Below are 22,377 nucleotides of genomic sequence, written 5' to 3'. Positions count from 1 at the left end.
TGTGTGTAATTTGATAAAAATCGTAGGGTGTCACATTGATTGGATTACACAAATTTATTTGTTTAATTATTTTAACTTCTAACTCTATATAAAGAGTGATAATTAACATAGATGATGTATACGACATAAACTTTTATAAAATTTGTATTTGTTAAAGTATTATTGGGTGGCGTAATATCTATATATATAAATCCTAGAGAGTTATGAAATTGTCTATCTAAACTCCACAAACCAATGAAAACCTTTCATTTAGCTACATCATCCACTTACATCCATTTAATATGGGGTACTAATTGTAATTATTATTATTATTATTATTATTATTATTATTATTATTATTATTATTATTATTATTGTGTATTTTTGAGTTCATTTTATTATTTTGTGTATTTTATTGTTTTTTTTTAAAATAATTAATGTTTTTGTTAATAATCTTTTGTCCAATCTTTGTAAATATAAGGAGTTGGTCGATTGTCAGGACTACTTTTTTAATGTTGCTAAAAAAAATTAGATAAAATAAAATTTACTAATGGTTGTTATGTCCTGTATGATTTTTATCATATTCGATATTTGAGTATGAGTTAAGTTGGTTTATCTTTGCTCCAATAAGTTTCAAATTAATATAAATGTCAAATTCGATAATGCAGTAATTTTTTGGTAAGAGATAATGAAAACTCCAATAATTTTCAAATTAATATCTTTGCTCCAATTGTTTCAATTTTAAATTTACTACTTATACAAATAATTTTTTGACGTTATAGTATAAAATAGCGCATAAGACCCGTGCATCGCACGAGTAAGTTAGATATTGTTAAAGCATTATACGATATGTGTGTGATTGTATAAATTAATTAAAAGTTTAATGAATATGTTCTGTCATCATCCTAATCAGGGACGAATCCAGAAACTTACTATACGGGGCTGAAAATAAGAACAATTATTTTGACTCTTAAACATTTTTTTTATAGTTATTTTGATTCTCAAACCCTCAAATTTATCTTTTGTTTGTTAGTTTGGTCCTCAAATATGCTTTGTATTAGTCAATTTGTCCAAAACTTTACTAATAATAGACAAATTTGAAAATATTTTTATTATTTCAATACACTGTATTGACAACATCGCATATATTTAAAAAAGAAATCACTGTTTGCTCTCCCCATATATATATACTATTTTTTTATGCGTGTATTTTTATCATATTATAATATTATTTTATGTATGTATAATACTAAACTAAAGTGTTGTAAATAAATAGTTGAGTTGAGACTTGATAATATATATTAGGCTTTAATGCACTTTTGGTCCCCCTATTTTGAAAAACTTGAACTTTTCATCCCCCTATTTTAAAAGCCAACTTTTTGATCCCTCTATTTTGAGAAACTTGAACTTTTGATCCTCTATTTAATTTGGTCAAAATTTTGTTGATGTGTCAAACTATATGATGATGTGGCAATGTCAATGTGGACAAATCATGTTCCATATCATTAATTTTTTAAAAATTAAATATTATGTTTTTTTATTATTAAAAATTACATATATTTATTTTTAAAAATCATTTTTTTAATAAAATTAAACAAATTCAAAATTTTGATGAACATACTCATCATGTTCATCAATCTTCCCCAGATCTCAAAATAAGATAAAAAATAATAATAACTTAACAATATTCATCTTTCTTCATCATCTTTGACCTAAAAAAAAAGTCATACTCAAAATACAATCCTAACTCTATTATCAGGAACACGCAATTTGGTATTCATCTTTCTGACGCGAGTAACAATATCCATGAAATAACCATTATCAACAAAACATTAATGACATGTAATATGATATGTTCAAAAAAATCCATAATACTATTGAATAATATTAAAAAATCCATAATATTTTTATTTTTTAAAATATAATATTAAAAACCCATAATATTTTTATTTTTACTTTTACGTTAAAAATCTTATAAAAATAAATAAAAAATTATTTATTCGCATAGACTTTTTTTAATAAACTAAAAAATAAGTTCAAAGGAACCCTAAATAAAAACGGCCCCCCCAAACGTAGACAAATTTTTGTATAGTGAGAAATTACGAAACTACCCTTAATATTTTTGAAATTACTAGTATAACCTCCAAACCCTTTCCCTGTTACGCCTACTCTCTCTTCTTTCACGCTTCGTCTAAGTTCTTACCCTCTTCGTCCGCCTCTCTCTGAAAAGCGACTAAGCGACGGAGGTACGCTCCATTCCCTCCAACACCGGTCACCGGCGGCGAAGGCGATTTTCCGGCCACTTCTCAATCTCCACGACGGTTTTCTGTTTTTGAAAAGGTAAGGTAACTTAGGCAAGTTTTCTCATCCGTCTGTCACAATTTCTATTCAATAACAATTGTTGATTGTTGATTTTGAATTCATAAGTTTGTTGTTGAAAATTTTGTGAAGCAATTTGAATGTTTTTTTATGAATGATTTTGAACTGATTTTATTTTATTTTTTAAAAAAAATTTTAGCGTTAGATTGTGATTTTGAACTGACTTAATTTTGAACTGATTTAAAGATTGTAGTTTTCTGATGTGAGATTGTGATTTTAGCATGAGATTGTAAGTGAGTTTAGTGGATTTTAGTATGAGACTGTGGGTTTTAGTGTTTGCTGATTGTTTTTGTTGATTTTAGTGTGAGTGTTGAGACTGTGAGTTTAGTGGGTTTTGTGCTTGTTCTTATTTTTTTTTGTTGTTGTTGATTTTAGGTGAGTTGGTTATGTATCCAATATTCTTATTTTATGTTTGGTATTAGGGTGGATGTCTCAGAATCACTGTGACCTACCGTTATTTTGTAGAAGCTACACTCTAGCTTTTAAAAAATCACGGTGGATCATTGTGATTCTGGTATATCCACCGTGATACCTTAGTGTTTTTGTTTTGTATTGGCACAGTAGGGGCTTGTGGGTGTCCGAGGTGCAGGAGGTGTTGAGTTTGTGGGGATAGTTGTAGCTCTTTGTTTCCTTTGTCTGATATATGCCTCTGTTAGTAGGATGTCTATTGTATCTTGTGACCAACCAAGGCATTGCTTGTGCTTTGTGTTGTGTTATATACTTTTGTTGTTAAAAAGAAAAAAGGTGTGAGTTTTGTGCTTGTTCTTGTTGATTGTCATTGTTTTTGTTTGTTGCGAAATATATATTATATAAGATTAACTTGTTTAGGTTAACTATGAATTGAGTTTAAGATGAGTTTAGCTAGAGTTTGACAATATTTTAGCTAAATAAAAGTTAACAGCGAGAATATATTGTATGCGGGAGCTAATTTACAATGATGTTGAATCATTTAGTTGATTTGGTTGATTCTGTTAACAATTATTTATATAAGCGCTCATGAAAAGAAAAATTATGAAAAATGGTAGATTTTTATAGGTTTCTTATTATTTAATTCACCTAATTAAATATCTGGTTTTTTCTCCAATGTACTATTTCGTGAATTATGTAATGTAGTTTTATGAAATTTCATTCAGTTTGAGTTTTTAATGGATTTGGTTTTGGGATTTCAATGTGCATTTTTTCTTTTGATTCAGGAATGGCAGAGAAGAAACCAGTCGTCGGCCTCTCATGGCAACCACAGTTGGCTATTCAATCTATGTCCAAGGCTACATATCTTCCATCTCACACCAAACCTCAAATCGAGGCACCAACTAGCACCCTTTGGAAACCCAATTCAGAATTGGTTAATGGGCTATTTGTTCCTCCCAACGATCCCCGAAAAGTAAACAAGTTACTGAGACAGCAAGTTAAGGATACTCTTGGGAAAGATTGGTATGGAATAGATTATATATAGTTATAGGTGTTTTTTTTAATAAAATTATAACTTTTTTCATCTGAATTTTATTTATTTATATTTTTCCTTTGATATCTCCGTTTTTGTTGTTGTTAGAAATCATAAATGGGAATTATTAATTGTATTTAAATCTTTACCAGGTTCGACATGCCTGCTCAAACCATCACCCCTGAGTTGCAGAGAGATTGGAAGTTGCTAAAGGTACTTGAGTTTGGGGAAATTATCTTCTATCCGCCCTCCCCCTCCAAAGAGGATGACAAATATATTCATTTTCAATATGACGTGATGTTTACTTTATATTAAGTTAATAAGCATCATATACTCGCACACTAGCATCCTAGATGATAAGGAAGAATGAAAAACAAGTGTAAAACACTTTTTTTCTGCAGCGATGTGATATTTACAATATCAGTTAGATTTAGGAAAGTGTTTTTATTTAAGATTTGCTTATTAATCTCTGTCTTCAATTCTAGTTCACTTCCCGAATTATTTAGGATTGTGTTGCCTTCTCATAGTCCTCTTGGTCTCATACTTTTTTCTGGTGATATTTGTTTTTTCAATGATTGGCGGAGTTGACCTACTTCACTCGAGTTTTTTCCCGAACAAATACTAATTATTATCCCTGCCTACAAACCTAATTCATATGTTGGTTAGAGTATTGATGTCAGCCTTCTGGAGACTCCTGAAATAGTGAAATAAACTACAATTCTGAATGTGTACATTTGAGAGTGAAATGAGATATGTTAAGACCATTGTTCATTGGTTCAAGCCATTAACATTTTATAATAATTGTAGACGTTTATACAATATTTGCTAACATGGATATACATGTGTCCATCAATTTGTATCGGGCTTTCTAATTTTATTGTGTACTACATAATTTCTTATGTCTTTATTCCTGTGAAATATGATCTTTACACTTTGATATGTATCTATTGGTTGGTGCTCACAGTTGAGGGGTGTCATAGATCCAAAGTTGCACTTCAAGAGGTCTGATTCAAAAAATTCCAAGACTCTTCCAAAGTATTTTCAGGCAAGTCCATGGTTGTTGAATGTCCCATCAAAGTTTGATTTCTGTTCAATATGTTTAACTTTTCGTCGTCGTTTGAATATGATCAGATGGGAACAATTGTAGATTCTCCAGTAGACTACTATACAGGCAGATTAACAAAGAGAGAGAGGAAAACATCCATTGCGGAAGAGTTTCTTGCTGATCAAACAAGTGCAGCTTACAGGTAAGTTAGACATGGGAAAACATAATTACCTGGTTAAGGAGTGAATCAATATCAGAAATTCCTATTTGGTATTATGATTTTATTTTTGCTGTAGTCCTGCTGCTAAATAAGTATATGCTATGAAAGTATGTTCATAATGATTTGGCGGTAACTTGAGGAACTGATATGCGATTAAAAGTCATGTAACCACTTTGATAGGTTATGTTGTTCGATTGGTTACTCAACAACTTCTATGTTGGGTAAATTAGTTTCCAAGAATAAATATTATGCATCAACGAGAATTAATTTTGGGGCACACACGGAGAGGTTTAAGGTTCAGCTTTATGTGCATTGTGCATGACTGAATGTTAATTACTTGATTGAATTAAAAAAGCATCTCTTTATTGATAGTATTAGAAACTTGTTCCTGGTTGTTCCAATGCTTTTTAGCCACTTATTTATCTCCTATCAACATTTTTTCTAGGAAACGGAAGGTTCGAGAAATTGAAGAGCAGCGGAAACCAGGTGGGAATCCAAACTGGAAGATCCAAGGTACGGCTACTCGTAAGCGCGCAAAAGAAAGGAGGAAGTTCTGAATTTCACACACTTTTTGGAGTATCCAACATTTGGAGTTCATTACATTCACAATCTTGTTCACATGCCAAAAAAATTAATGCTAAAACATATTACAATTATCGAGTTCATGTAAAAATATTTAAAAAACCTACTGGTTATATTCTGTCAGTTTATATCAATTGTGGTCAATGTTGAGTCTCATTTTTGTATTATGGAACGTTATGTTTTTAATTTCTTTCACCTTCACCGTTTTGTATGTTAAGAATTAGTTATTGTTGTTGTTGAAGGACATGTTTTAAATGAGTAAAAATTAGAGGCAGAATACACATGTTTTCTTAATCATCATAAATAATACGGTACTGTGTGGATCTTTCTGAATTCTAAAAGAATGAATCTGTCTCATACCCCATTTTCTTACATGCTCAACTTGTAAACCAACATGTTTGGTATTAATGTGGGTTGGATAAAATTACGGTGATGCCATGATTTTGTAGAAGTTATGAAGTCTTGTTTTCGTGAAATTGTTTGTTGTCCACTTTAACATTCACTCTGTAGTGGTATAGGTGGATCAGGCAAAATTCATTGAACCGAAAATCCAAACTAAACAAAAATAATCGATTTGTTTTGGTTCGGTTCAAAAACTGAATTGAACTAATGAGAAGAGAACTAAAGTGGTTCGACTTTATTCTCTCGGTTTTCATTTTTAAAAGAATTGAAAAACCGAACCAAGGTGTATATTATGTACCCCAACTTTTAACGATCCAATATAATCTGGTTGTTTTGATGTTTTCTCTCCCCATCTCCCGTGATTCTTTTATCCCCTGAATTTTCAATTTTGCCTTTGCAAAAAACTTCGGTTTATAGAAATCGAAGTGTTTTTTTGCCTTGAAAACAAAATTTGGTTTATAAAAACCGAAATTTACTTTGAATTTGTACTAGAAAAAATTCGGTTTCTGCGAACCGAAGTTTTTTGCAAGAGAAAAATTGGAATATTGGAGTATAAAAAAATCACGGGGGTTTTAGTGAAAGTGAGAGAAAACTTCTCTCTAAATATAATAGTCTCTGGAGTCACTTTGTATTAGAGATATTTGCCTACGTGCTTTAAGTATCCTTACTCTAATTTCTTTGCTAAAATAAGTATTTCTTAGTTATAAAAAAAATATATATTGTGATTTTTATAAAGGAAAAATTCAACCATCTATTATTTGCAGTATCTTAATAAATATATTAAACTATATTAAAGAAAAAAAATAAGTAGTTGAGTAGACTAGACCAAAATTCAAAAAAATAAAGATTTCATAATACAACAATTGGCTCATTAAAAACCTAACTCAAAAAACTCAAAGGGAGAAAACCATACAAAAAGAAAAAAAGAGTGCATTGCAAGGAAACATAATTCACAAAAATGTAAGTGTTCATATTTATCAGTGCCCTTAACATCATCTATTATCTATTATAAAAATATGCAGATTCTATTAGTATTAGTGTTGCTGTAATGTTAAGATTCATCTATGTATGTCTAAGAGAATATTTATTTTTCTCTCTTCTAATTATTAAGATTTAAGATCTCCTTTTTATTTAGTGTATTAACACTTTTGCTTACTATTCTTAAAAATAAAAATATTAACACAACCCACCAGATTAAGGTTAATTTGATACTTACACGCATAACCTTCATACCTTAGATCAATATTCATTTATAAATTTATACTTTACTCCAAAAAACTTTATGTATATTTTACTACTTTTTGAACCATATCCTTATTTAAACTCCTTTGAATAATACAATTAATTAAGGACAAAACTTTGTCGTTAGCTTTAACCTTATAGCTACAACCTAGTACCTACTACTACTACCTAGTGTCACACTCTAATCTCAACCTTATTATTATTATCTTAACCAAAAAAAACCAAAATCAAATTCTCCTCCTTCTTCCTTTTGAACTCACTTCTACTCTCTCAAAATACTAATATTTGTATATCAATACATGTATATGAACTATGTATGTAATGTCATTTACTTTTATAGTTGCTTCTTCATGAAGAAACGACAAAGTTCAATAGTTATATCAATCTTTTTCCTTTGTTTGATTATAAAGAATCTATCTTTTTTCCTCTATTGGATCTTCTTATAGATTTCTACACCCTCTTTCACTCTCTTCCTCTTGTACTATGTTCCTATATTTTCATATCTTGATCTCTCTTTTGTGATTCTCAACTTTTTATCCTAACTTCAAAAATTCAACCTTTCTTTCAAAGGGTGGTGGATTATATATTCTTAGTATCAAATTAATTATTTTCACACTCATATATTATAATTTTAGCACATCATGATTTTCATCAAGATTCTATATGATTCTAAAAGGTATGATTTTGATAGATTCTCAACTTTATCTTAATAATCTCACAAGTAAAAGATTCTTAGTTTAGTTCTACTCTATCAAAGTTATATAATTTCTTCTTTTTTATGGTTTTTTTTGTGAGTTTAAAAATCACCCTTTTGTAGTAGTATTTGTGATTTAAGCTATGGATTTAGAAACCCTTTATTCTCCTTATTTTATGTTGGATTCAAATTGGTTTGTTGAAGAGAGTTACAAAACAGAATGGAGTAGAGAAGATAATAAGAAATTTGAAAGTGCTCTTGCTATATATGATAAGGATACACCAGATAGATGGTTAAAAGTTGCTGAGATGATTCCTGGTAAAACTGTTTATGATGTGATTAAGCAATATAGGGAATTGGAAGAAGATGTTTGCGAAATCGAAGCTGGAAATGTTCCGATTCCCGGTTATCTTTCTTCTTCTTTCACCTTTGAGGTTGTTGAAAATCAAAACTATGATGGAAGTAAAAGAAGACATGTAACTGTTAGAGGTTCTGATCATGAGAGGAAGAAAGGTGTTCCTTGGACTGAAGAGGAACATAGGTGAGTTTCATAATTTCATTAATCTATAATCTTCAATTGTTTCTTTGTTTTGTTCTTTTATTATTCACAAAGTTTTTATTTTAGACTCTAGAATATGAAAATATATACTATAAAAGTTGAAATAACGACGGATTTTAGAGACTGAAAAATAAATTTAGTCACTAAATTTGTTGTTGGTAACACTTGTGACGAAATTAGAGACATATTTTGTATTTCTGAATCTCTAGATTTTCGTCGCTATTTCAACTTTGTTTGTTTAGTAGTATTAATGTTATAAAATTTAGCTAATGAATCATGGATATATTGTATTTAAACTCAGTTGTTCATTTAATTTTCATAGAATTTCATCTTTTTAATTGTTGATCCAATTTAAAATGAGTTTTATACTAGCTGCTTTGTCAATAGTATGTTGGTTTTAATCGCGGTCGCAGTCACGTTGTGATCCTTGAGATAATCTAGCAGCTGATGTAGCCTCAATCGTAATCACGCTACTTTTATAGAGACATAAAAAATTATAATGTTGAGTTTGGATAACTGAATTGACTTTTTTTTTTAATCTAAATCTATATCTATATCTGTATCTGTATTTATATGACTACTAATTGAGTTGTATTTCTATCCTTTAAACCATAGGCGTTTTCTGATGGGACTACTAAAGTATGGAAAAGGCGATTGGAGAAACATCTCTCGCAATTTCGTCGTGACAAAAACTCCAACACAAGTAGCAAGTCATGCACAAAAGTACTACATAAGGCAAAAGGTTTCATCTGGAGGCAAAGATAAAAGAAGACCAAGCATTCATGATATTACAACTGTTACTCTTACAGAAACTTCTTCTGCATCAGATAATAAGCAGAAAATGGGTTGGACTAGTAGTCACTACAATGATGGATCACTACAAGGACAAGATCTCTATGACTGCTCTTTTCATGAATCTTATGCTAAGATGAAAGTTTCCGGTTTCGCGACGGCTTCTAGAGACTTCAACAAAGAAGCTGTTTTTGGTATTCATGCACTTTAATGTTGATGACATGAAGCTACTTGGTTCATCAACATCTTGAACCTTAAAGCAGATTGCAATAATGTTTCAATCTTTAATCTGAATTTGGAATGGACTTATTTTCATTTTTTTTCCTTTCTCTTTATCTTTTAACTATGATAGTGATTATGTCTATCTTTTGTAGTACCAATTTGTATCATATTATATTCAGGCATGCTTAGTCTCAAGAGCAATAAGATAAACATCACTATAATTAAATTATAGTATTACCACAAGTAGCATGTCATTTGCTTCTATTAAAAAACCGTTTTTCGAATTTGGATCCTCTGCGATCAGAATTCCAGTAGTCGTGGATCATAATTGTTAAATGAAGATTAGATAACTTGTATTATAAGTTATATTTTAAATTTGATTTAGTAAAATTAACAAATGAACTATCTGATCTTCATCCAACAACTAAAATCCGTGTTAAAGTGCGACAAAAAGTTTAATCACCAAATAGATTCGTATTCATCGGCTACAAATTGAAAAACCTAATGACAAAATATTGGCCCTTAATATTCAAGGCAATCCTCAAACTTGCTAGTTTATCATATCCACCCCTAATTTAGGTCCAAATATAAAAACAATCTCAATTCAAAATATGCTTATTAGATATTCCAAAATTGAAAAATGAAATATTAATTGTCCATGTAATCAACCACAACAAAAAAGCAGCCAGGTCATTTGATCATGTGGCTGACTCATATAAGCACTTCCACTGAAAATTTTGAGCAGCATATGTTCCAATAAAGCTTTTTAATGTCATTCAAAATGTTGTTTTTTTGGGTTAGCAAGATATTGATACAAAGTTTTTAATGTCGTTAGTGATGACTAATTTCTGTTGGGTGAATTTGTGGGATACACAGTTTGTTCTCCTCTTTCAATCAAATTTTCTCCATATATGTGAGCCAAAAATCGAACCTCTAATCACGTGCTTAAAGAGATCAAAACTCTTACCACTTAAACCAATTTACCGTTGGTAATGCCATTCAAAATGTTACTATTAATCATTTATTTTCTTTGTGAGTGCAATATGGCCAAGTTGACCATGTTTGTCTATTTTTATTTATGAGAATCACTTTCTTAGTAGAATCTGAGTTTGCATTCCACTTAGTTAGAATCACATGCTTCATTAGGTCAGAAATATTGGTAGATTCACGTAAGCATATGCCAATATGGTTCACACAATATCACATTTTATTTCTTTTATCAATATATGATTCTCAACCAATCAAACTTTGTCTCTTTTTTTTTCTTTGATATTTATTTTTTGTGTACTCTTTAATCAACTTTTCTTTGGTGGCAGTACTAGTACTGTTTCGTCAGCTAGTGTTTTTTCTTTTTAGTCTCACAAAGCATCATACTTTATTTTGATTCTTTGTTTTCCTAGACAACCCAATAACATAGTACAATACAATGTCTACCATTTTATTTGTATGATGAAGAAACATTGTTACTTGGTATAAAGAGTGCACATTGAGAACTTCATACTATTTTTGAACTAGGATAGACTATAATGTATATCTAGTCTTGGTGAGAATCAGCATCTATATGACTATATCTATCTACATATTAGTAATTCAATTATTTATTCATGATTTGATATTAATCTAAGTCAAAAGTCAAAACCCTATATTAAGAGCGATATGTTGAGATATACCAAATGTGAGCATTTTTTGTAAAACACGGTATCCAGCTCTAGGACCGACTAATCCGAGAGGATCAATCCCACCGCCCACTTGCGAGGGCCCATTTAAAGCCAGAGTATTTCGATGGACTAGCCCACCGAAATTGACACCAGAGAGAATCAAACCTGAGTCCTCGAGAGGAGCATGCTCCAAGGACCCAAGCTAACACCACTAGGCAAACCCAAGTGGGTTTCAAGTGTGAGTTAAAGTCAGATATTGGTTAGAAAAATTGATTTTAAGCAACGTACCATAGATTCAATGTCTTAAGGTTTTGGACGAAGATGTGAGGTCCAATCTCACTTGTTTGATTGCTCTTAGTCAAATATGATGATTCAATCTAGTGAGACTCTCCCACATGACCCAACACGATGTAATCTCAATAAAAATCATTAAAGAAGAATATGCTAATGGTGTTGTCGGGCTCGGCTGTAAGGAGAACCTTCATGATTGAATTACATTACCAAAAGTTGAACGACTATTCAAGTGGTTGGTTCATGTTAGCACTTGTCCTCTAACTATAAGGAATTTAGTAAACAAAAAATATAGTCACTAAATTGTGGAACCCGTAACAACAATGGGATGATATGATATCATTAGATAATGGTCTCTTTGGATTATATTTTGCATCAATTGATGAACTTTGAAGAATATGGTCTTTAGGATCTCAAGCCTAGTATTTTATGTCTATCTCAATTGACATATATTTTATTCCCAGCAACAAAGATAGACATGCACAAATATGGGTTAGAATCATGGATTTTTCTCAACAATGAAAACACTATTTGAAATATCAATGGTCCAATTGGATCACAGAGCTCCCAAATATTGTTAAGAATTAATTATCTAAATGATAAAAATGAAAACGTTCCTCGCACCTCTAGCTAATGACATTTATAAACTAAAGGATTAACTGGTTTCAACTAAAGGTGCAGAGAATTAAAGAGTATAAAGGTTTCCGGTTCAAGTTCTAATGAAGGTAAAAAATACTAACACTAATAAATAATAATTTAACTTTGACCGTTTAAAAAAAAATGATATTTCTAAAATACATGGTGATTCTAAATTCACACCGGTTAGATCTAAAGTTCAAAAGTATATCACTTGAGGTTAAAGAAGATGTAACTTTAGATACACTAGATTTTTATAAAGGAGTTTAATTCTTGTCCTCCATGATTTTGTATTTTTTTTTCTATTGCAAAAATATTAACGATTTCATGTAAGTTATTACTTAAAATGAGTTGATCATTTTAGAGAGATCAAATTCATATAAAAAATATAAAGAGTGAAGAGTCATTTTAGTCTTTGAAAAAAATTGTGAGTTCAATTTAATACTTGAGAAAAATAAAATAAACTTTTAGTCCATGAAAAAATAAATTGGAACAACTTAGTCTATATATACTTACACTTTGTTTGTTTGATAAAGAAAATGACATGAAATGAAATGAAAGAAGAAAAAAGTCTAAAAGAAGAGAAAATAAGATGATCATTTAGTAAAAATCAAATTTAGTATGAGAGGTAATGAAAGTTAAAGTTTAGAGAAAAGAAATGTGTGTTTATAAATAAATCAGTTACCATAAAAATAAATAAATTAAAATACACATTTCCTTGAAATCTTTGAAAAATTATAAAATATTATAATAAAGTTAAAGATGATACAAATATAAAAGAAAATATATTTCAAAGAAAAATAAATAAATTTTGAAATAATTTTAAGCATTTTTAGGTACTATGAATAATAAATTCTGAAAATAATTTTAATATATAAAAGTAAAACCCACATGGGTTTGCCTATTGATGAAGGATTGGGTCCTTGAAGTTTGCTCCTTTCAAGATCTTAGGTTTGAGTCCTCTTGATGTCACTTCCTATGTTGGGTCAGTCTATATAAAAACAAAAAAATAAACTCTTGCTTTTTTTTTATAAAAAAAAAAAAAAACTCTTACTTTAAATGAACATAGATGGTGGCTTAAATGGATATCCCCACAAAAAAAAAATCTTTTCTTTTACTTTTTTTTCCTCTATATTTTTTATTCATCAATTAATGGAAGTGCGAAGAATATAAACACTAAATTGTCACAAATTATTTATTTCAGGAACTAAATTGACTCACAATTTTTCTCAAAAACTGAACTTCACATAAATACTACATAGTACTTAATACCAAAAAAATATGGTACCTCCTAGGAGCTTGGGAAAATAAGCACTACCAAAGGCAAGCTTAAGTAAGGGGTTGAGCTAGAATATTAAATAGAATTTGAGATGGAGAATGAGGAGGATTCAAACCATATTACTAACATAATATATTAACAACAATCTATAAAAAAAAAAAAAAAATCTTCCTATACAAAATTATCTATTTGCTAATATAGTTAATTAAGGAAATACAATTTTATCCAACAATCCTCCCTTAAAATAATAATCTTAATAATAGTTTAAATTAAACAATTCCTATCCCCTGGCCCCTGCACTCGAAGCTTTTCTTCTCATCTCCTGAAATGTATGTAGCTACTTTTTTGAATGATCATTTTCTAGTTTCTACCACATATACTAACAATATATTAATGCACACTTACTGAAATTGGACATGACTAGTAAGCCAATTAAGGTTTCATACATCAATGGTTTTAAGTTTAATATATATTAGATTAGATTAGATATTAGATTAATATGTTTGAATTTCATATTGAATTGCCAAATTAGCTAATTAGTTTCAATCAGGGATCCAAGTTTGTGAAAGTTAAGAAAATTATTGAAGTCAGTTTTGATGGCAAAAGTTAGGGTGCAGAATGAGTAGAGCTGAATTAAGCTTGGTTTAACTCATCATGACTCAATATGAATTTGTCCGGCTCGAAACTCAACTCAATTTTGTCATAAATATTTTTTTAACTTGAAGTTGATTTGATTCAAATTTACGACAACTCGATTACGTTGAGCTAGATAACTCAAACGAAATGTCTCAAAAGACAACAAAATTTAGAGAACCTTGCACATTTCTTTAACTTTAAACTCAAATGATCAATACATTTTTTATTAAGGACCATATAATATGCACTAGGCATATTTATCAAATTTTCCAAGTTGAAGAACCAATTTTAATTCTTGGGGAACGTGTTTTGGTTGGACTTAGTTTGATTGTGTTGACAGGAGTCAAAATATGAAAAAAAGGAATACACAGTGTGTTTGATTTGCTGAAAAATAAAAAATCAAACAACACAATTTTAGTTGTACCGTGTTTGATAAAAAAACAGTTCATGAATGTATATTAAAATGGGATTCAAGAGACTACTTATCCTTCAAAGGTCTATGAATGTATATTAAAATGAATCTGGAGAAACAAATATTTTTCAGGAGGATCAACGGTCAAGACCTTACAAACCGTGGCTGCTAGTTTCTAAGAGAGTGCATGAATATAATTCAGCTTGTAAGCAGATGGATATAAATCAACATCTAGTAGAGACTAACTAATACTAAAAGGGGTACCCTTTAGAGGGATGGATCAGGCTTAGCTTAATACCGACGGAGGTGTGGCGGCCTTATTAGAGAAGTTGATAGAGAATAGCCGTGGTTTCTTGAAATTCATAGGGGCATACAACAATTGTAGGGTGCACTTGATCTGTTAAAGGATAAGTATCCGATAGAACAACACAATTACACAACACATGACATAACAATACAGAACAAACTTTTTAATCTATGTACTCCCGTAAATATGAAATGGGAAGATAGTAATTATTTGATGATTTATGGATATTGTCCGACTCACTAGATGTTTATTGTAGTTGATATTGTAGGAGCACCTACTTTAAAATGGTTAAAAAAGAATAAAAGTTATGTATGACAAATCTTAGCGTGTTTTTTATCCGGAAAATGCTAAACAGTGCCCCCGGGACACTAGTTAAGGATACAAATATAGAAGTTTTATCTTGTAAATTGTGCATTCAATGTTTTAATGATGTGAAAAGTTATTTTCTCTCATCATTAACTTTATCATTTGTTTTCTTTTTTAGTATGCTTAACTAATGCCTCAGGGGCACTGTTTAGCATGACCCTTTTTATCTTGGGATGAAATTTGATTTTAATTAAAGGAAAATGCTAATCAGTGACCCTGTAGTATTTATGTTTGGATAAGTCTTTGATCCTTTTAAATGCAGCCGTATTGGGCATTTGGGTTACATGTCATTGAATGTGTGGTGGTTGCAAAAGTAACCACCGATATTGGCTTTAATGCATTTTTGATCTTCTTATTTTGAAAAATCTGAATTTTTGGTCCTTTTATTTTAAAAACCAACTTTTTGATCTCCTATTTTGAAAAACCTGAATTTTTTACCCCCTATTTTTGATTTTTCTGAATTTTAGTCCCCCAACTCAATTTGATCAAATTTTTGCTGATGTGTCTAGCTCATTAATGACGTGACAATTTCATGTTGACAAAACATTTTCATGTCATTAATCTTTTTTAAAAGTCAAATATTTTAAAGTATTAAAACAATAAAATAATTAATTATAATTAAAAACAATAAAATAAACCTCTTTACATTATATAATACTAACTAAAATAAACCTCTTAACATTATTATATAACTAAAAAACAGTAAATTACTCAAATAAGTCAAAAAAGCAAACGTTGGTTCCCAAATCATGGAACCCTAAGAAATCAGAAATACAAATCATCATGCTCGTGGTAACATCATTTGTCTTTGTTCGTTCCCTCTCAATCGTTCATTAATTTGTTCTCAATTGTTAATTTATTTTTTGTAATTTAATGATTTTTAATTATATATATTTTTTGGTAAGAATTTTTAATTATATGTATGTATAGAGGTTAATTTTACTTTTTTTTAAAAAAAATTATTAATTAATTATTTTATTATTTAATACTTTTAAAATATTTAATGTAAAAAAATTAAAGATATGGAAACGTTTTGTCAACATGGACACTTCCACGTCACTAATGAGTTTGACACACATCAGCAAAAATTTGACAAAGTTGAGTTCAGAGACTAAATTTCAGAAAAACCTAAAATAGGGGATCAAAAATTCAGATTTTTCAAAATAGGGGATCAAAAAGTTGACTTTTAAAATAGGGTATCAAAAGTTCAAGTTTTTCAAAATAGGGAATCAAAAAGTTGGCTTTTAAAATAAAGGATCAAAAGTTCAGATTTTTCAAATTCGGGAGATCAAAAGTACATTAAAGCCAAAGATATTTTTGCTTGTTTGTGTTGATGAACCCAAACATAGCATGTGTTGTTGATTCCATAAAGCAAAAATCTTAATTCTACAACCACCTTAAAAATGTTATATTTTAATTTTATTTTTTGAGGTTACTTAATTTCTTCAATCAGAATAGTCCAAACGAAGCAAATCTCACACATGTGTGGGAAAAATCCATTGATATACCCTAATGAAGCTACAAGTATAGGACAACAATAATAAATGAAAACAATCCTAACCATATATATTCACAAAAATGAGCATCTTCAATGGGAAAAAACAATTAGCCGCACGAGTTGGTAGAAGCATATATCTGAATTACAAAAAAGAAAGAATACAAGCTTATTACAATACTAATATCTAGGATTTTTGCAGTGAAAATTGAAACCCTCTAGCTGAAGAAACACTTCAAAAACATACAACATTTTCAAATGAAATAAAAAGAAAAAAGGACTTCAAAAAAAGGGGGGAAATTTGGTATATACAAATACAACTTTAGGTGTTAACATATGATGGTGCAGCAGCAGGATCCAAAGGTATAACAGTATCAGGAAAATCTGATCTTGGTCCAGCAAGGGAGTAATAAGCAAGAATATGAGCTGGATGCTCCATCTCCATGACAACAGACTCATCTTGTTGATTGTTAACAACCACACGTCTCGAAGGAATCACCTCAATATTCCAATAGGGTCGCGCCATTGCCAAAAGATCGCGCCCAGAAGATGATGCTCCATATCCTTGTACCCAAAGATACCTCAAAGATTTTAATCTAGTTGCAGCAACAGCTAATGCATATTCACTGAAAAATGAACATCCTCGCATTTCAAGTTTTTGTAGACTTGGACAACCTTTGGAGAATTCCAAGAGCCCTGCATCAGTTTCGCCGACATAACCGAGAAGTATCCATCTCACGTTTGGACTGTATTGTCCTATGTAGCCTAAGCCTACATCAGTTAAGCCTCCAGGTCTGAGATATAGAGCAAATCTTCTAAGCTTTTCGCAACCTCTCAGTAAAGCCCTCACACCGTTGTCAAGTGGCAAATCGGTTATCCTCTCCTCTCGGTCTAGCAAGACAAGGCGAAAATCGCAGAGGTTTTTCAAGTGAGTACCAATGTGTTCTAGAGATGCATTTGTGATGTCGGATACATAAACAGCCATGTATTCAAGTTCTGGACAGCCCTGTGATAAGGCAATTAGTCCTCTTTGGGAAACAACACCTTCTTCATCTTCCATTCCTGGATCATCATCACCTCTTTCGATTCTTAGCCTTCTCAGCTTCTTACAACAGCGAGCAAGTACTTCTAATCCTCTGTCTCCAATTACATTCCTTGACTGTCCATGAGGAAAAGATTATTGGTTAATTATTAACATTTCATATGTAGTCTTACCCTTCCAAATTAACATCCACTTCATTGTATTTTATTAATTTTAAAGTTTCATGTTTCCTTGTTCAACCAAAGATTCAAATCAATATATGTATGCATATTCATTATTTAAAAATCATAGTTTATTGCGGTCAGCAAGCACGGCCGAAAGATTGCCTAAAGATTTTGGAGGCTTCCGTGACTATAATATTGTGGCTGCATTGGCAACACTTATCCACAATATCAAAGAAAACAGTGCAATTGCAACCACAGTTTAAAACTTCGCGTGAAATATACATATACTTATGCCTGGTTGATAAAATTTGAAGGCTAGAGGACTAAAATTAGACCACCAAACGAGATTAAAAGAATCATAGCAACAATTTGAAGGATGAGAAATTTAACTTGATAAGTTCTAGAATTTTTACCTCAAGGATTTCCAAGTTGGGGCATTTCTCGATTAATGTACAATGATCCTCCGTATCCAGCATTGCATAGAGAAGGTCCAACTTTTTCAATTGGGCTGCATAAGGGAACGCAATTGGCATTTCATTCTTTCCAATATATGTCAAACCCAATCGATTTAACTTTGCTGGTAATGATACAGCAGTGTACTTTTCTGGATCTTCATTGTAGGAACCTCCACAAAATTCTTCAAGAGAAGATGCATATCGAAAGAAGTTCACCAGATTCAAGATTTCACAATCAGTAATTTTAACAGAGACCAAGTTGGGGCAGTTTTTCGCTATAAGTTCAAGGTCCTGAATTCTGATATTGTTAATATCAGTCAAGTAAAAATTCAGTGTCTCAAGAACGGTGTTATTCAAAGCAAGCTCATGCAGCCATTCACCATTATTCTCAATAACTGAGCTTTCCTCCATAAACAAGACTCTTAAATTCCTGCCAGAAAGAAAAATTCAGTCATCATTTAGTAACCACTGATTTATCAGCAAGCATAGGTTTCTACTTCCAAGTTCCAAGAAGAAATGACCGACACAAAGCGCATGTTTGGATCAGCTTATTTGAGCTCAACTACTACTGAAATATACATTAATGAGACTGTTTGGAAGAGCTAATAGAATTAGCTTACGACATGCCCATATACCATATTCAGCTTATTTCTATAAACTTTTGAAAATAGCTTATGAAAACGATTGGACTTTATTTTATCTTTCGTTATAAAAATAGATATTAGCACTTATATGATAAGCGCTAAATTAAACTGTTTATCCAAACAAGACCCCAGTAAAGTTGAAAAAACTCACGTCTACCCTCCCCCGCAAAAAAAACAAAAAAACTTAATTAGAAGGACTGAGAGCAAATCCATAAAAGGGCACTAAATGAGGTTTTAAATTAGCTGCAATCTTTAAGACTACCTAAAGCCTGTGATTAATGAGTGAAAGGAGTATACACTTAGAATAATACAGCTTGGAAAATGAGGCTGAGAGGTGTTTGGTGGCAAGTCAGAGAATAAAGCAGTGTCACAAATACAATAATACAATTAGATGTGCAAGTATTAGAAGTTAAGTATATTAGTTAAGCCACTTGGTGACTTCTCAGTTCCCACTAACTTGACATATACCACCATAAATTTGAATCATAGGTAATAAAAATCCAATAAAAAGCAATGTGGTAAGAAATAGAGAAGACCAAATCAAACAATACAAGAGAGCCTTCAAAATTTAGAGAGTAGAGGATAAGACAAAAGGACAAATTGTAAGGTATTTTTTTTAATGAATGCTATAGTACAGGATTGGTTGTATCATCTAGATCAAGCTAAAAAGTCAAGTTTGAATTTTCAAACAAGACAAGATTACAAGGACTTCCATGATTGTACTCCTAACAGGATATAAGAAATTGGTCACAGCTTAGGTTTAGTGAACAGTTATAGTAATTCCATCATTTTCAGTCCTACTCAATTGAACTATTTTAGTAATTCCATCATTTTCAGTCCTACTCATCAATCAATGATCAATCATAAAAATGTTCTGTTCTAATTAGCACTAGCAGGAGTAAGAACTCCAGCAGTGTGAAATGAGCCAACTTAGTTTAACTTTGACAATTGACATTAAGATCTTATAATCTTAATAAAACTCGAAAAAGCATGTCTACCCACCCATGTAAAAATAATAGAACTCCTCATGTTATAACAGTTTATTTTTTTGTATATATTGAATATCCCCACACAACTAAGTAGATTAATCCCACGAGTCGTTCCTGTGAACATAGCTCATATAGTAGGGATATTGCATTTTATATGCAGGGGGCGGTGTTCGAACCCAGATCTCTCACTTATTAACCTCAAGAGGTGAATTTCCAACTATTATTTGACCCCCCAAAAAAAAATATTAATCCCACGAGTCATCAATTACAAACATATATGGACAACAAAACTCTACTTCAAGAATTTTAACAAATTTGCATTCTCACGTTCGGATTTAAACATCAATCATGACATCAAAGAATATGATGTCAGCTTCATTTTATCGCAATTCCCCGCAATATCAAGGATTACTTATATTGGACAATACAAGGATTCTGAATTGGAGTTAATATATAGTAAAATTATCTGAAATGCAGCTTTTTTTATTTTTTACTAAATCTGAAATGCAACATAACAGTAACAGAACAGGGAATTTTCTCTTTATGAAACAAATGATTAAAAATAGAAATAATTCAATAATAGTAATTAATTATTGTAGTGTTATTTTTTCATCATCAAAGTTTTAATTCAGATCTTCTTTATCACAATTCTCCACTAATTATTATTTTTTTAACTAAAAACAACATTCATTCAAATTAATAGAATACATCTAACAACACAAATTCAAAATCGCTAAAAATTTAAAAGATGAATATGCGAACAAAACTCGGAACTAGTTTACTTACTTGCAAGTGTGACAAATAGTGTAAAGTCCATCAGTAGAAAATCCAGAACACTTTTCAAGCTTAAGAGCATGAAGACTCTGATGACGAGACCGAGCAAGAATCGAAAGATCATCATCAGTAACAATCATTCTCCGAAAGTGTAACGATTTCAAACAATCAAAATACTTCTCAATTTCTCTAACCCAAGGAGTAACAAAACCTCCCCAATTTTCCGGTATCAAATTAAACATCGCCGCTCTAGGTTTTCCTTTCAGTTTCAACGATTCAAGATGAGGAAACCGTCGCCGGAGTCTATCCGGCGTCGTTGTGTAACACAAAGCAATCGTCACGTGCTTTCGAGTTGATGAATCGATCTCGTACCATCGTTTACAGACCTGTGAAACTGCGTCTCTGTCTTTTGCGTCGTGGATGTACGGCATCACACAGTCGAGAACTACGTCGGTTAATCTTGCACTCATTCTTCCGATGACGGTGGTACACGTGTCTTTTTCTTCTATAACCGAAAACGGTTATGGATGGATTGAAACGGTTACCGAAGATCTCGGGATTTATTTGGTAGTTAGTTGTAACAGATCGAGAGTGAAATCGTTGGATTGAGTGACACGTGGCATGAAGATGAAGGTAGAAGAAGGTTACCGCCGACGGGGCCAATCGGAGAAGGAAAGAGGAAATGGTTGTGTGGAATAATACATAGAGGGAACGGGACAGAATTAACGGTTGAGATTGGGAAAGGAAAGATGTATCGGACGGTGATAGTTGTGAGAAGAGAAATGAATTGGACCCTAAAAAATACTATGAGAGAAGAGAAGAAAAAGATAGATGCCGGAATATTACTCTATGTATTAGTAGAATTAATTATGAATTTATTACTACTATTATTAATTATTAATGCTATTAAGGGGTGGCAGAAGATAAGTGAGAATGAGAGAAATATACTAGTAAAAATTTACTCCACCTTCTCATAATATTTTGTAACGATTTAATATTTTTTATTCTTTTTTGGTTCATAGACAAAATGATAAAGTAATTAAAAACTCACAAAGTGGAGGACTGAAGTTTGAATCTCAATCATGACGTATGACACTAGAAATTTTAACATTTCTAGGATTTAAACTATGATTTGTGGATTTTCATAAAGGGTTAGGAAAATTGTCAGATAATTGTGTGACCAACCCAACTAGACAGTGTTAGCTGAGAACAATCTTCAATATGATCATACGGTCATGATTCATCGTCCAAATTTATGTTTTTGTCTCTTTAAAAATCAAGACACGGTAATACGATCCTATAAAACAGATCATGTTCAAGTAATGTCGTTCATATTATTTATTCTTTTGAATCATAAATTAATAATATTAAAAAAGACCAGAAAAAAATTAATAATATTAAGATCGTATTTATTATTTTTTGTAATAAACTATTTTTATTAGTATTTTAATTCTTTAAATTATCCAATTAATTACCATTACTATTATTATTGTCCTTAAATATATGGCTTCATTGGTTAAATCAGCAGAATTAAAAAAGTTAATGGTATTTGATGTTGTTTTTACAAGTTTATTTATTATTTATCATTGCATTTATTGTAAAGTGTAAGAAAAAATGTAAAATATTATGTGTATGTTGGTAGGAAGGATTAAGGTTCGATCCTCGTAAGTTC

General features: G+C 30.9%; 3 protein-coding genes and 1 pseudogene across 4 annotated transcripts; 2 read left to right on the top strand and 2 right to left on the bottom strand.

Moving 5' to 3' along the window:
* The first annotated feature begins 2,143 nt into the window (after positions 1-2,143).
* On the top strand, positions 2,144-5,847 carry LOC123920974 (rRNA-processing protein fcf2-like). 2 transcript variants are annotated; one of them, XM_045973342.1, is made up of 6 exons: positions 2,144-2,333; positions 3,552-3,789; positions 3,952-4,012; positions 4,764-4,844; positions 4,931-5,046; positions 5,510-5,847. In XM_045973342.1, the coding sequence occupies exons 2-6, from the start codon at positions 3,554-3,556 to the stop codon at positions 5,619-5,621; spliced, it is 606 nt and encodes a 201-aa protein (XP_045829298.1). In that variant the 5' UTR covers positions 2,144-2,333; positions 3,552-3,553; the 3' UTR covers positions 5,622-5,847. The 2 variants fall into 2 exon arrangements, with proteins under 2 accessions (XP_045829298.1, XP_045829297.1); XM_045973341.1 differs by having other exon boundaries at positions 2,145-2,319.
* A 1,553-nt stretch (positions 5,848-7,400) lies between these two features.
* Positions 7,401-9,800, top strand: LOC123920973 (transcription factor DIVARICATA-like). Its single transcript, XM_045973340.1, has 2 exons — positions 7,401-8,525; positions 9,159-9,800. The coding sequence occupies exons 1-2, from the start codon at positions 8,128-8,130 to the stop codon at positions 9,544-9,546; spliced, it is 786 nt and encodes a 261-aa protein (XP_045829296.1). The 5' UTR covers positions 7,401-8,127; the 3' UTR covers positions 9,547-9,800.
* Positions 9,801-16,683: 6,883 nt separating this feature from the next.
* Positions 16,684-21,601, bottom strand: LOC123920971 (coronatine-insensitive protein 1-like). The gene is made up of 3 exons (XM_045973339.1): positions 20,718-21,601; positions 18,257-18,728; positions 16,684-17,796 (listed from the first exon to the last, which is right to left on the bottom strand). The coding sequence occupies exons 1-3, from the start codon at positions 21,173-21,175 to the stop codon at positions 16,960-16,962; spliced, it is 1,767 nt and encodes a 588-aa protein (XP_045829295.1). The 5' UTR covers positions 21,176-21,601; the 3' UTR covers positions 16,684-16,959.
* A 262-nt stretch (positions 21,602-21,863) lies between these two features.
* LOC123882599 lies at positions 21,864-22,034 on the bottom strand (annotated as a pseudogene).
* Between the last annotated feature and the right edge of the window lie 343 nt (positions 22,035-22,377).

The sequence above is a fragment of the Trifolium pratense genome, linkage group LG4, assembly GCF_020283565.1.
Source record: "Trifolium pratense cultivar HEN17-A07 linkage group LG4, ARS_RC_1.1, whole genome shotgun sequence".
Taxonomy (NCBI): Eukaryota; Viridiplantae; Streptophyta; class Magnoliopsida; order Fabales; family Fabaceae; genus Trifolium; species Trifolium pratense.
This window is presented reverse-complemented; position numbering and strand designations above follow the sequence as displayed.

What these genes read in the sequence shown, in the direction of transcription:
- LOC123920974 (XM_045973342.1), top strand. Translation starts at nt 3,554, where the DNA reads ATGGCAGAGAAGAAACCAGTCGTCGGCCTCTCATGGCAACCACAGTTG. An exon ending in GATACTCTTGGGAAAGATTG is followed by an intron (nt 3,790 to 3,951) that starts GTATGGAATAGA and finishes AATCTTTACCAG; the next exon opens with GTTCGACATGCCTGCTCAAA. An exon ending in CTCTTCCAAAGTATTTTCAG is followed by an intron (nt 4,845 to 4,930) that starts GCAAGTCCATGG and finishes GAATATGATCAG; the next exon opens with ATGGGAACAATTGTAGATTC.
- LOC123920973 (XM_045973340.1), top strand. Translation starts at nt 8,128, where the DNA reads ATGGATTTAGAAACCCTTTATTCTCCTTATTTTATGTTGGATTCAAAT. An exon ending in TGGACTGAAGAGGAACATAG is followed by an intron (nt 8,526 to 9,158) that starts GTGAGTTTCATA and finishes TTTAAACCATAG; the next exon opens with GCGTTTTCTGATGGGACTAC.
- LOC123920971 (XM_045973339.1), bottom strand. Translation starts at nt 21,175, where the DNA reads ATGAGTGCAAGATTAACCGACGTAGTTCTCGACTGTGTGATGCCGTAC. An exon ending in ACTATTTGTCACACTTGCAA is followed by an intron (nt 18,729 to 20,717) that starts GTAAGTAAACTA and finishes TCTTTCTGGCAG; the next exon opens with GAATTTAAGAGTCTTGTTTA. An exon ending in CCAACTTGGAAATCCTTGAG is followed by an intron (nt 17,797 to 18,256) that starts GTAAAAATTCTA and finishes CCTCATGGACAG; the next exon opens with TCAAGGAATGTAATTGGAGA.